The sequence below is a fragment of the Prinia subflava genome, chromosome 1, assembly GCF_021018805.1.
Source record: "Prinia subflava isolate CZ2003 ecotype Zambia chromosome 1, Cam_Psub_1.2, whole genome shotgun sequence".
Taxonomy (NCBI): domain Eukaryota; kingdom Metazoa; phylum Chordata; class Aves; order Passeriformes; family Cisticolidae; genus Prinia; species Prinia subflava.
The window spans coordinates 26742620-26757261 of NC_086247.1; the positions used below are offsets into that span (position 1 = coordinate 26742620).

General features: G+C 36.3%; 1 protein-coding gene across 1 annotated transcript in view; it reads left to right on the plus strand.

Annotated features, from left to right (window-relative positions):
- Nucleotides 1-14642, plus strand: part of CNGB3 (cyclic nucleotide gated channel subunit beta 3) — a 61731-nt gene that overhangs the window by 43069 nt on the left and 4020 nt on the right. The window contains exons 11-16 of the mRNA XM_063391614.1: nucleotides 3755-3896; nucleotides 5801-5960; nucleotides 6379-6476; nucleotides 7523-7606; nucleotides 9152-9270; nucleotides 13712-13858. Of these exons, the coding sequence (XP_063247684.1) occupies nucleotides 3755-3896; nucleotides 5801-5960; nucleotides 6379-6476; nucleotides 7523-7606; nucleotides 9152-9270; nucleotides 13712-13858 (750 nt within the window). The remainder of the gene's footprint in view (nucleotides 1-3754; nucleotides 3897-5800; nucleotides 5961-6378; nucleotides 6477-7522; nucleotides 7607-9151; nucleotides 9271-13711; nucleotides 13859-14642) is intronic.

A 14642-nucleotide genomic window follows, 5' to 3' on the forward strand; every position in this document is an offset into this window, starting at 1 on the left:
CCATGTGTGTTTATTTACGACCTAATTTAACTTCCTAAGTAAAAGATCAATCTCCCTCACTCCTGAGGAAAATGGACAAATCTTTTTTCAGGGATTCAATGTAGTGCCATTCTTCTGAATTGTTCAAGGAAGTATCTCTCTTTCATCACTGTTCACAGAGAAGCTGAAACTAGGGAGCTGAAATTCCCATGCAAACCCTCCAGGTCAGCAGTAAATTTAGGCAAAACAAATCATTTCGCTTTACTCATGGTATACTTCTGCTGTTTGCAAGTCATCCACAAGCAGTCTGCAAAGTTCTTTGGCAAATTTAAGACATATAATTGCATCCCAATTATGTTTCTCTGTAGTGTGCTGCCTTTCTGTTCTGGGCACGGACTTAGTGGATATCCGGAAGTCCCTGAAAATGGTCACTGTAGGTGTTTGGAACAAATCCACTCCTTTGGTATGATTGCCCAGTGCACAGTGAGACTGGCAAATCTTGAAATGTGTCTCAGGGTATCAGCTGTGCATTGCTCTTGCAATAGGTCTGGTGTGTCACGATCACAGTGCTTGCTATGCAAAGACAGTTTGCTGCTTCCAGACAAGCTGTGAATGCATAGCCCAGCTCATCTGTCAGACTTTCAGACCTGCTACCCACAGCCATATTTTTTAAGTAAAATCTTTATAGTTTGCTCCGCTGTGTCTGAGACCATCAGACCCACAGGACCTGATGTACATGTCATTGTAGAAGAGATACCAAGAAGGAAGTCATTTGTTTATAAAGGCTGCTGCTTCAGCCTGATTAAACCCATCCTGGTTGTAATCTGAGAGGAGTCAAACATGATAGTCCTGAAACAATGCTTCCCTGGAATGGATATGTGAATAGCACCTTAAAAGCTGGGAGACTTATGCACAAAGACTTGATTTACCTGCACTAACCAAAACCATGAAAGAAGTTCAGTGTATTCTGAAATGGACTTTTCTGAAAAAGATATTTCTATTGACACAATATAACAAGGTACCCTAATTGCAGTGTTTCTGTATGTTTTCATACCTACGATTTTTTTAAGGAAAATTCTAGTAATTTGATTGCCTGAAGGATAAACATACTCTCTATGACATGCAGAGACAAAAATCCATTTCTTGTCTCATGACTGTTGTTTACTTCAACAGAAATTTTACAGCAGGCTGATAAGCTGTATAGTTAACAGTGGTAGTTTCCAGACACATGCTGGTAGGAAGCAGGACCACTAATACTGTTGAAACAGGAGTTGTTTTTTCTGGCTTTCCTTAAGCAAAATTTACAATCTCATTTCCCCCTTCTAAGGGAAGAAAAAAGCTGCTCTGTATTTCAACAGTGCAACTTCCATTTCAGATTAAAATAAAAACAAAAATGCATAAATGGAGAAAAACTGTTCCAAAAAGTAGAAAATATCAAGTGCCTTGCCAAGAGAAAGTTTCTTTTGAAGTAAAATCACAGAAGAATACAGTATATTAACTAAATCTTAAGAAAGGGTAGGAAGATATTAAAACAAACCCCTCATATTTTGTACATACAACACTGCAAAGAAGAATGTGACCCCTAAATTCCTCAGAGGAGCTGCTTTCATTCTTTGTAGACATTCCCAGAATAAAAATTATATTGTCTATCATGGTGAATTTTGCAGACTTAGCACGCAGGGCCATTGAGGGTGAGCGATTTGCTTAATTACTTTTGTTTCCTGAAGTAACTATCACAGAAGTAATGTTAATTTCTTTACTTTTATATTACCCAATTATATATGTTTCAAACACCACAGCATTCTCAGTTATGGCAAATCAATATGATATTAATATGCTTTACATCATTCCCCTCAGCCAAGCTAGAAGCGTCATTATATGCTTAAATCTGTAATTCTTCCAAAACAGACCTGCGTCTTTTTCTTATTATTTTTTTATGCTACAGAAGTCTAAGAAAAAGCTTCCACTTATGCACACTTTGCTGGAAAAATGCATATGTGATTTTTTTCATCCCAAGTGAAAATATTATTGTGGCATAATCCAGCAGTACATTTCACATCCCCAACAAGGAAAAATGATAAGATGGAAAATACACAGTGAATTTTTTTATTTAAGGACTCTGCATGGCCACTTCTGACTGTTAACATCTAAAACTAGAAAACTATGGTAAAAGTGATCATTGGTACTGCATTTTATTAATCTGCAACAAGGAAAAAAGGGGCTTTGTAATGAAAAGCAGATATCAATTGCTTGGTAAAGGCTTACATTTTGGGTGAAAAACTCAAAAACACTTTCAAGTGATTTAAGAGAAAAACTAACCTCATTGGAATTGGTTATTATTGTGAGTTTATTTTCTCATATTTGCACGAAACCAACCCTGCAATTCTATTATTACATGAACCTTTTATTATAGTGCAGTTTATATCTTAAAAAGAGAGGACTCTGAAATACACTGAAGGTCTACAAGCAGATCAGGTGGCCTCAGATTCAGAGCGGGCATGGGAAGATGCACGTGAATCTTTCTATTTCAAAACAAACTTATCTCCAAAAGTATTTCTTCTGTGTCTTAGTGTTTGAGGGAGGTTGTTTGGATTTTTTTAGTTATTATTTAAAATGCAATAAAATTCAACACACATAAGGAATCAATATTGCTTCAAAAGCAGTAGTCACAGCTGAAGTAATATAAAATCCCACTTTATAAGCAAGGGAAATGAAGCTCCACTCCTAATCATCAGCAAAGCTGAAGTCTGATTGTACAGAAACTTGGGAAGTCACATTCTAGTTAATAGCAGACTTTTAAAAATATACCTAAACCAATAACTTGTTTGCTTGGAAAAGAAGGAAATTATAGCATTCTCACAATTATTTGAATTAGTTATTCCCCACTTCAGTGGTGCATTACTTGTGGTACCATGTTCTAGAATGAAATTTAAACAAGAATTTTAGAGATGCCAAGGCACTTTTTTAAAGCATTCTGTCCAAGTCCTTCACTGCTTTCATAAACTTGTGTTTTCATACTAGTAGAAATACACAACGTGAAGGCAAAAGGCTCTGTAGTGAAAAAGGCAAGAAGGAGTTTGTTAACATGACAGAAGGAGTTGAGGAGACCAGGAGCTAGCAGATGTTAACAGAGGAGTCAACCTTTCAGAGCTGAATTAGTGAAATGGTTTGGAGAAGCTGGATTAACACACAGCTTGTAGAAACATAACATTTTTGATATAACCCAGGAGGTAGAGCCAATAAAGGGTGCTCAGAAGCAGAATAGGAGGAAGATCAGCCCAGTAAAAGATATAAAAATGGACACATGAAGAACAATATTGCATTTGTCATTCCCATCATTAGGTTTTGCTCTGGTGTCATCAAATGAAAGCCTTGAAGGGGACCTTCAAGTATTTGAGCATCTATTATGCTGCTACAGGGAGACTCTGGGAAGTCTCTAACACTGGTTTTAACACTTTTAACACTCTAACCCTGCTTTTGACCATCTTCACTTGTAGCATTTTGTACACAAGTCTTCTTTAATTCTACCTAGAGTTACTAGAGAACAGTCAACTAGAGATACATTTCCCATACATTCTTATTTTGCTGTCAGTGAGAACATTCAGCTCAATGTGACCTGTGTCACTGAATCATTTATAAATTCATAACCCTTTATAAAATGCTGAAAGCCTTTTGGGCTGAAAAGCATCACTGAAAAGCCCTACTCAGGCAGGCATATGCTTAACTTCAAACCTAAGTAGTTACAGTCTAACAAACATGCTGTTTGTATCCACAGGTACCTGAGGTGTTACTACTGGGCAGTTCGCAGTTTGATCACCATTGGTGGCCTTGCAGAACCACAAACACTGTTTGAGATAATTTTTCAACTGCTGAATTATTTCATGGGTGTCTTTGTCTTCTCCAGCTTGATTGGTCAGGTACAAATAAAAATTCAATAACAAGTTATATTCAAATTACTGTAATGTAGTGATAATATATTCACTTTAATGGAGTTTAGTTCTGGGAAAAAATTTAGTTTCCATCCTCTATTTTAATGGTAAACATACTTGTTTTTCTGATAAATACACATGTATAATCAGTTCCCTGTTTTGCAGCTCTTTTGCACACAAGCTGATTAAAAGCCAAGACTCTGCAAGACACAGATGATCCTTGAAACTGTGTATAATTCCTTTTTTTTTTCCCCTTACTCACAGCCAAGGAGACAAATCCTTGACATTCACATTTTACTATTAAATCTGAAATACAGATTGTGATTGTTGAATAAGTCATGTCCAGTACTACTATCAACAGGATTCTGTTAATGGAAATCCCATGATTTTTGCCAAACTAGTATTCTGATCTTTTCCACAAATTACAATTTATTTGTCAATCTGAAAATTACCTGGTTTCTATTTCTCTTGGTTCCCATTTGGCAGAAGGGAAAAAAAGTCCATAGCACAACAAATCAGTTATATTTCCAAATTAATATAATTGAAATGTTCCTGGTCTGTAACTATTAAACTTGGGCTTTAGATCATAGGTTTTAAAACACATTTCCTATGAAAAAACAAATGTGGAGGCTCCTGAGTGAGGCTGTGCCTTATCAATTACTGTAGAAACCATTCCAGACTTTTTGATTTGTCCATGCCTGTTATAAAATTATTAAAAAAATAAAAATTTAAATGAAATTTAATTTTTATCTTGAATACAGCATTTGAAAAGTTCAATCAAGCAGTTAAAGATTGCATGTGTCTTTTGCTCTTTGGAACAGCAAGAAGGGGTGGGTAACTGTCATTAAAGAGACTCGTCCTTATAGGATTTAAGATTCCTCCATAAACCAGGATTATAAAGCATACATATAAAATATTTCTTCTGGGAAACTATTGAATTCAAGTATATAGAATTAAACTTCAGAGTTTACATATTTATAATTTTCCCCTAAATTGTTGTAACTATTGATGAAAGCCTCATTTTCCCAAGAAGATCCTGCAGATTACTTTTTGTAACCAGAGTAGTCATTTGCAGTCTCAAATTTTAAACCTTAACACACAAACTGCTTCATTACAGTTTGTTTGTTTGTTTGTTATAATTCCTGTTTACAAAGAACCCTTAAAATTATTGAGTTATTCCTGCTTTAGCACAGTTGCCTAAAAATTGTTATTCCCATTGCAATCAACTGCATCTCTGCAATAAAGAGCAAAATTCAGCCCACAGTACATGAATCCTTGGCAGCTGCAACATGAAGCCATTCCACTAAAGTCACATCTGAATACTTATTATTTTGAAAAAGGAATATCTATGAACATTAACTCATCTACTTTCTAAAAGCTGAATCACTTTTGAGTTGAAATGTTAAATGATGTTCCCACTCTAAAAGCTTTAAGGTCACCTTTCAGCTCTCAGAGCTTAGGATTGATCTCTTAACTATTTAAGCAGTGGCACAATCTTAGTTCTAGAGGTGTCAGATGATGTTATTACAGAAATTCAGCCCAGTTTGCTCCACTTCTGACTTGCATTGCATGCAAAGTAGCTTTACTATGGATTTTTAAGAAAAGCATTATCTGTAATTTTCACCCATGTTCAGAAATACAAGACAGAAGAATAAGCTAAAACCCAGAAACAATTCCTCTAAAATTACGTTACACTTCCCAAGACAATCAGATTAAATCTGTAATGTTTCTGAAACAGCAGATGCAGCACCTATTCAAAACATGCAGCCAAATTCATAGCTAGTCAATGATTTTGAAAAAGATATTATATTATTTTTATATGTTGCTGACAAGATATTAAAATCAAGACTATTTTTTCTGAAATGTGTAGTAACAACAATTGGTGTTTGCAGATGAGAGACGTAATTGGAGCAGCAACAGCAGGGCAGAACTACTTTCGTTCCTGTGTGGACAACACTGTCTCCTATATGAACACTTATTCTATTCCAAAACTGGTGCAAAATCGTGTTCGAACTTGGTACGAATACACGTGGGACTCTCAAGGAATGCTGGGTGAGGATTTCCAGTTCCAGTCACTTAGCATGTCTGAGTGAGAGTGGTTGTACAGATACAGATACAGATACAGATACAGATACAGATACAGATACAGATACAGATACAGATACAGATACAGGGTGAAATTCACATCTCTCCTTTTCTGAATTGCATGTGGGAAGTGAGAGGAGGCTGCTCAACTTAGTTTGGAAAAGAAAGAAACTACAAAGCAATTTGATTCTTACTACTTCACAAATTCTGTTCATTAATACAATGTTTTGGTAATAATTTTAGACAAGATTTATTAAGCATCTTAGTAAAAGCATGTTAGCTGCTTCCTAACTTGAACTCATAAGTGTTAGAATAACTCCATTAAATTATTTTTGCTCATTTTTGAGGACATTCCTTAATTTGTCTTTTTTTTTCTTTTTTTCAGATGAATCAGAATTACTGGAGCAAATGCCAACCAAAATGCAGTTAGCCGTTGCAATTGATGTGAACTTCGCCATTGTCAACAAAGTGGACTTATTCAAAGCAAGTAGTTTTACAGGAGAATGCAGAAATATGTGGTATTCCATAAAGAAACCTTGTTCTGTGCATCTTGCAACACTTAAGTACATGTTTGTTGTTATTCAAGGCAAAATAAGTCAAAGAAATGTCTCAGTGAATGGAGACATCAAAACAAACCCAAGTGCCTGCATCTGGATTTCTTTTGTGTCAAGGCAGTCATCTTTAAAGAAAGAAAATGAGATTAAAATAAAGTCCTGTTATGACAACATCCTATAGCTGATGGTGTGGTCAGGCTGTGAGTGAGTTCAGAGTATAACTAATCTCGAGTCAGACAGGTAGAATAATCTAATTTTTGATACAGTCTACCTTGCTGTAGCCACCCAGGTCTGCCTGAGAGATCAAGTATGCTATGTTTTCTGACAATGTAACACTAGTGTAGAGAAAGCTGCATCATAGTGAGTTTTTGTGCTAAGGAGCTTTCTCTTTACTTACCATGGTAGTTTTCCAGAGCTACCATTTAAATGTGTACTTAAAATTGGGTTTCTGGGTCAAAAGCAAGGAGACTCAGAGTTTTTAGAAGTGCTCACAGAAAAATTTCTTGTTAGGATATTTGCAAGAAATCACATGATACACCTTTATAAAAATTACATCGCTGTACACTTTTTTCTATGTGTGCTGAAGACATGGAATTCCTAGATTCACAAGAGCATTTGACAGGATCTGTTCTTTTCCCCTGGATCAGTTTAAGGAAAAGATCCCATAAAAGACACATAAAGCTCTGAACATAACACTGAGCTTCTTCAGAAAATCCAGGTGTACAGAAACTCATTCTATAAAAAAAAAAAAAAAAAAAAAAAAAGAAAATACGTTCAATCCGTAGAGAACTTCAAAAGTATTTGAAATAACAACTCTTTCAGTCCTTTCTCAGTTCCAATGGCTGACCTTTATGATGTTTTGAGTTTGCATTCCACTTATGGAATCCCCAGGTCATTCCTGTATTGTTGGCTTTTGAGGCACTAATAGTCACTTTTAATACTGAATAAGCAGAGTGATCAACTCTATTTTAACAGGGCTGTGATACCCAGATGATATATGACATGCTGCTAAGGTTGAAATCCATTGTATATTTACCTGGTGACTTTGTCTGCAAAAAGGTAAGCATTCTTGTCTTATTCAAATAAGAATTATATTATGTATGTCAGAAAAAGAGTTCAGATATCGGTCAACAATGTCCTTTAAATAAAATTAATCCTGACTGAATTAGAAAGCATAAAATTAATTAAGCTACTCTATGTAATGACAACAAATATGTTCTCAAATTTCAATCTAGAACAAGAAAATATGGATTTTATTACTTACATTGCAAACCATGAAATTATAGTAATATGGGAAAGTATTTAATGCAAATATGTCTTATCTAATGATACCTCATGAAATTTTAATAATTAAAATGGATCAAACTTAATGTTTTTATACTTCTATACATACAAACCCAGACTACAGATTTCAGTCTATGATGTTTTTTCTGTGCTTCATTTGTGGACTCAGACATGCTTAAGTAGAATTATCTAAGAATGTAGAAAGTAACACTGCATCCCATAAAGTTCCTTCCAGCAGGATCTGCTCTACCTTCCCTCACAGCTCTGAGCCATCTCCAGGTTTCCAGCTGAGTGCTGTCATACTGTCTCTTAGCAAAGATACCTATCTTATCTCAGCATTTGGGCTTAAACCTGGCCAGACAGGTAGTTCACAAGTACACAGCTCAGCTTCTGACTAGTGAGCCCAAGTCTCTTTCCAGAGGGCATGTAAACACAGGGCAAAGCCAGATGCAATTAAAGCTTGGGGGATGAACAGTAATCCATACTACTACTGTTCTGGCAAGTGACCCACAAGTCCCATCATCCACACAAGTGACCATCAGAACCCCTTAACTTGTCTTTAGCAGTTCAGTAGGGTCCTGCCCCCTCCAGGAGTTAAGCATAGAACCCTCCTCCAGAATGCTGGGCTAGCTCCACTGACTCCACTGCACAGAAGTTAAACATTTGTGAATACACTGGAGGATCAAGTATGTCCCTTCAAAGACCAGTCCCAGAACTGCTGTTGGTGAAGAAGGGTGAAAGAGTAGTTTGGTGTGTTTGTACAATGAAAGGATCTTAGACTACAGCTGGGACTCCGACACAACAGAGAGAATAAAGGACAGCAACAGATTCAATGTCTTGATACTGCAATGGGATGCAAACAGTTCTTAACAAAGACAGGTTATGAGAAATGGAAGTATCAACTAATTACAGCTTGACTCAGAGCTAAAGGGCCTCTCACTTGTATAAGTCTACCCTACTCTATGACCAGCAGCCATAGCAATCTCATTAATGCTGCAACGTGGAGTACAGAATACTGGAACAACCTTTCCCTTGGATGTGTGTTGGTCTCACCCTACTTCACCAAAGAGATGTTGCATGCAAGCTTGGAGGACCAAGTGAAGAGACAGGAAGTGCAAGTCCATACATTTTCAGTCCTGGCTCTATTGCTGCTGTTTTTTCACTTTTAAAACTAAATTGTTGCTTTGCCTCATAATAAGGCAGTGGTACACCCTCTGCTATGAGAGAGTAGAAAAGATACTTAAAGAAGAACCTGTTGTATTATTCTAACAACAAAAACCACTGCTAAAATGTTGGTTCTTTATATGTTTGTATGCCCAGGGAGAGATTGGCAGAGAGATGTACATCATCAAACAGGGTGAAGTTCAAGTCCTTGGAGGCCCTGATGGTACCAAAGTCCTGGTTACACTAAGAGCAGGAGCTGTATTTGGGGAGATCAGGTAGGTGCATCACTATTTTTAATGGGTTTTTTTTAGAATTTATAAAATAATCAGTGGTTGTTTAACTTCTCTGTGGTAAGCATGACAGCTAGCATGGGGAGGCTAGAATGTGGGTAGGATCAACAAAGAGGACACTAGCAAGGACATGCCTGTAAGTGAAGGAAAATCTAAGTGAAGCATCAATGATTAACAGGGTAAGATCTGAGACCAGTGTCTTGATCAATGCACACGGGGATGCAGAGACAAATTTCTTCTCTAGCATTTTAAAGATTTAACACATCTTCCTGTTATGCTGTCTGCATTACAGGAGGACCAAATGCATTTCACTGTATAATAAGACTAGGTACCCTAAAACAGCAGATGGCAAAGATGAAAATTAATTTACAACAAAATAGATACAAAAATCTAAAATAGCAACTAAAAATAGTTCATTTAAGAGCTGATTAAATTGCTGAAAATCAGACAACCCAATCTAAAAAATAGTTCTTTGAAGGCATACAAAACAAGAAAAAGGTGGATAGATCAGATTTTTTTTGTCTGAATTTATCTGGATGAGAATTTTTTTCTGGTGGGTATGAATTGTTTTTCTATTCTGCATGTACTTTGTATGTAAAATCCATTAACTGTTCTGTGCTACGTTCCCCAGTTAGCCAATCAAGTGCTAGTTTTCAGGCACTGCACCCCCCCCGCTGAGGTTGGCCCAAGGAAAAATAATAAAGTAAATGTGCTGCTGCCTGCGATAAACTGGATCCTTGGTTTCTTCCAGCTGCCTTCCTGTTATTGTTAATGCTCTTGCTGGTAGCTTTAATCTGCCTTTTGAAAGGCAATAATCAGCTGTTTACAATAAAAAGGCAATAATCAGGTTTACATTTGTCCTCTAGTAGTGTCTCCCTTTGTAGTAGGGGAAACATTGCTGTTTATCCAGTGATGTGTGTACAGAACTTGCTTAGACCCCAAGTGGAAAACATCTGATATATCTCATAGTTATAGAACTTGTTCATTAAGTGGGAAAGCAAAATTATATCAGCCTTTTTGAGAAGGTTATTTTGAAGGTATTTATCTGGGTGGCAATATAATTACCTGAGCAAAGCCTCCAAACAAAAGGCTGTATTGGAATTTATGCAGGAAGACTGAGAATGAACTCATCAATAAGGGCTGAATAATGAAAAGACAGAAGAAAAAGCTAAAGCAGTTCCCATATGTAACCCACATGTGGTTTTCAATTATTTATTTGTCTGGTATTTGATGTGAGAACTTGGTATTTTAAACTGAGAAATGATAACTGTTGGTTTCAAAACAAGGAAGGGATTTTTACACTTTTGATGTAACACAGGTGAGCTCTTGTTTCTATGTGAGAACCACACAATGACCTTTAAAGTTTCATTTCCCAGTACGTGTTACTCTTTACATAATTGCCAATATGGCCAGCAAAACCCTCAGCAATGCTTTAACACTACACTTTTAGTCTTGTTTTATTCATGACTGACCTACTGCAGCAGCAAACCCGTTCAGACACGTGTAATTTGCATATAAAATGTCAGGCAGTGGATAAACTTGAGAAAAACCACAGTAACTGGCAGACATGATGCACTAAGGGTATCAGTAGAGATATGCTCTTCCTAGTGGCAAGGTGCTAGAAAATAATGAGTTTGTATTGTGCCTTTCTATATAAATTTTGTCAAGGTCTTCTGCATAGAGAATATCACAGGCAAATGGGAAAAGTATTCTTTAATGGATTACATCATACTTTTGTTAGGACAGCTAAGTTTTCCTCTCACTTCACAGTGGTTATAACCTGATATCAGGTTGATTTCCTTCTGATTTCCAATTCAAGATTTGTTTGGAGAAATATGTCAGCTTCCTTCTGAGTGGTTTAGGTACATGATTTATAAGATGCTTGCTATTTAATCTCACTCTCTTCAAAATGCATGTCAATGATGCTTAAAAGCCTCCAGGAGCAAAGGAATTGAAGAAAATAAAAAGTGTTTATTTCCAAAAAACTCCCTGAATTATACTAGAAAACCAATGCAAGAGGAACAATCAAACATGTCCATTGCCAATTTCATCCTTGAAAATTATTACAGAAAGGGATTAAGTAATAGGAGTTCCAATTAATATTTTACCCTCATTGCAACTTTCCTGTATAGATAATATCAGTTTGGGGAAATAACTTCAGAATCAGAAGCAAACATATTGTTGCCTTAATGAGAGCCCATCAGCAAAGGCAATTCAGAACAAGAGAAATTCAGTTATAAAAACATTTCACTAGCCCAGAGAAAGTTACACTTGAGCCAGATGTCCTCATTCATCTATTTACTGGTATTTCACTAGAGCTACTTCCTATCAGAAAATGTTAAGTCTGGAAAAACTGAAACATTTCTCCATTTTATGTAAATTCTTGACAGGAGGATCTCTAAATATTTGATCTCAGCTTCAGCTTTCAGCTGTTTTGTAATTTCAAACCTAATATAAAAAATCCAAATTACAGGGACTATTTAGTTTTGTGAAAGATGACATTTTCCAGTACTTTGGTCCAGGATTTCCCTAAAAGTAGTAGCTGCTGCTTTTTGATGGCTCTGCCCTTTGGCATTGAACATCCTTCTCAGAAGCAAGATCCAGACCTTTTCCCTTTCCTGACTTACCCGTTCTCCTCCTATGCACACAGGTGCCCAGCTGAGCCACCACAACCCTGCATGTTCAGCTGACAACACAAGCCATTCCCCAGTTTCTATTAACAGCAGCTTCCTACAGAGATCAGCTATAAAAACAATATAAAGTTATATAAAGCTGAGTCATCACTTTGACAACCTTATAGCTTGACATTTAATTTGCTAGCATAAGAATTCTAAGGTTATCAACTTCTACTAATATTACACCATTTCAGGCTCACAATTGGAGTAAAAAATGTTAGGTAAAAAAAGCAAATTTTGTGATTAATATAGATACTGCATTACCAAAAACCACTGCAAGGCAAATGTATCTGTTTTAAAATGTTTGAGCATGTAACTCTTTACACACTAACCAAACCAGATTGAATGCTGAAGTACATAACACTGGCCTTAGTCAAAGATGATTCTGTTTGAGCAATGACTGCCTTACTTGTAAGATTCACCACACATCATCCCATAATGAAAAAGCTGATCTCTTTAGTCCTTGTCTACCTTGATAAAATGAGCTTTCTGTTAGGAAAGCCTAAAAATGATTGTTCAATGACTTTTTGAGAAGTGATTCATCAGAGCTCAAAAGGTGTTTCCAATTTTCTTTAGCAGCTTTTCCTATTGTGCAAAGAGTTTTATTTTATCTGAGGAATCATACAGAATTATTTAAAAAGGAGATGATAAACTGCATTTTCAGCTTCAGTTCATGTATAGATTGCTGTCTTGAGTTGCAGAAAAACACTCTATGGGCATGTAAAACTAGCCTTGCACGCACAGCTGTAGAGATGTCCTACTATCCTTTATAAATTAAATATATTTTCTATATGATTCAATAGTTAGAAATATGTTTTATAAATATCTTTAATATTAAACCAAATATTTCTATATCTTTGATTATTACTTCAGATGAGTCTTAATTCCTGTTTATTGGGGTCCAGAATATCTTATATTAGTAACTTTTAAATTTAGATAATATTAAATGTTCTCTAAAAATATTAATTCATTGGGAAATCTTTAAAGGACAAATTTGGGGTAGATCTTGAATGCAGTAATAGAGCAATTTTAGTACTAAGCAAAATGTAAATTCTCTTACTTAGCAGAGCTGAGAAGTGAAGTCTATTCAATTGCTTAGTGCAAGATGAACAATTTATTTTTATTTGTACATCTAATTTTTTTCTCTAGATATCCTTCCTCTGGCCAACTGCTGCTAGCTAAACTGGTCTAATGCCTTACCTTCAGAACAAAATAGCCTTCTTTTTCTGGCAGAAACATTTGTAACTGTCAGCCTGAAAGACCTTCCTAAACTGTATCATTCAACTTGACTACGTTTAAACATGAGATGTGGTATGTGAGAAAATCAAAAACTAGAGCCCCACAGAAGTTACTCCCTCAGGAAGAAAAATCCTTGGAGGAGAATCATTCATTCACTATAAATAATGCTGCTCTACTACTAATACAAATAATTTTCAGCAATAAAACTGAGGAAATGCCAAGTTCACATGAGAACTAAAACAAGTGCAGTCCGAGCTCTCTTAACAGAAATGTCTCTATGCAGCAAAACTTTTCACAATCCTTAGCAGCTACATATGCCTGACCAAACGTGACAATTTGCCTTCCTGAGATGGAGCTTCTAATCCCCTCTGCACAGGGCCTTTAGAGAACACTGGACAGAACAGCCAGCTCCCTAAACGAGTTTAAAATGACTTTAATGGAGAAGCCCCAGCAAGGAGACTCATCACTAGGGCAAGTTATGCTGTGACTGATGGTGTTTATTTTCATTCCAGCCTACTAGCTGCAGGTGGAGGAAATCGAAGGACCGCCAACGTGGTGGCTCATGGTTTTGCCAACCTTTTCATTCTGGACAAGAAAACACTCAATGAAATCTTGGTGCACTATCCTGACTCAGAGAAACTTCTCATGAAGAAAGCAAAGTATGTCCTAATAAGAGTTTTTAAATCATATCATTCAGCTGCAGGATGGACAGCTGTGACTTCTGGACAACTTGCATTCCTTTCTTGGAAAAGTAACTGCTGTAAATGCATTTGGTGTTAGAGGTCAGATTTACCTGGTAGTTTCTAGTTGAAAGCATGGTTTTGGAAGGAATGCCAAGGGTTGTGGAAATGTGGTAAGAAAAATGAAATCCTGAATGTAGTTGCCTTCTGCATTGTATTTAAGGTAACAAAAAAAAAAAGGAGATAAAGATACACACCAGGACTTCTAACATCATCAAGAAAGAAACTGCACGACAGATATCAGTTAAGGAATAGGTTTTCAAAAATCCAACAAAATTCTTGCAATTAATTCAAAAGAGATATGGTTCAATGCATCCACAGACTTGTATGCATTTCCAAAACCTTAACCAGCAGTTAGGAATGGATTTAAAGTAAGGCCTGACAAGATGGAACTACACAGATTAGATACATGTGCATTTTGTCCAAAAGCATTCTGAAACAGGATTTCAAGTCAAGATTGCTCTTGGCTGTAGCTTGCTAGGATGACCATTTTCACAGCTTTGAAAGGGCAAAGTATTTTCAGGTTTTGTCATAAAATTATGACAAAATGAGTACCTTGCTACCTTGTAAAAGGTCCAAATATTTGAAACAGTTTGTCATTATTAGTATACTTCAGTACCTCTATTAGTCTCATAGGATGTCTTGAATTGCTATCAAAGGTTGGTCCCAGATTTGAAATTCCCCCAGAGAAGACTAAACATAG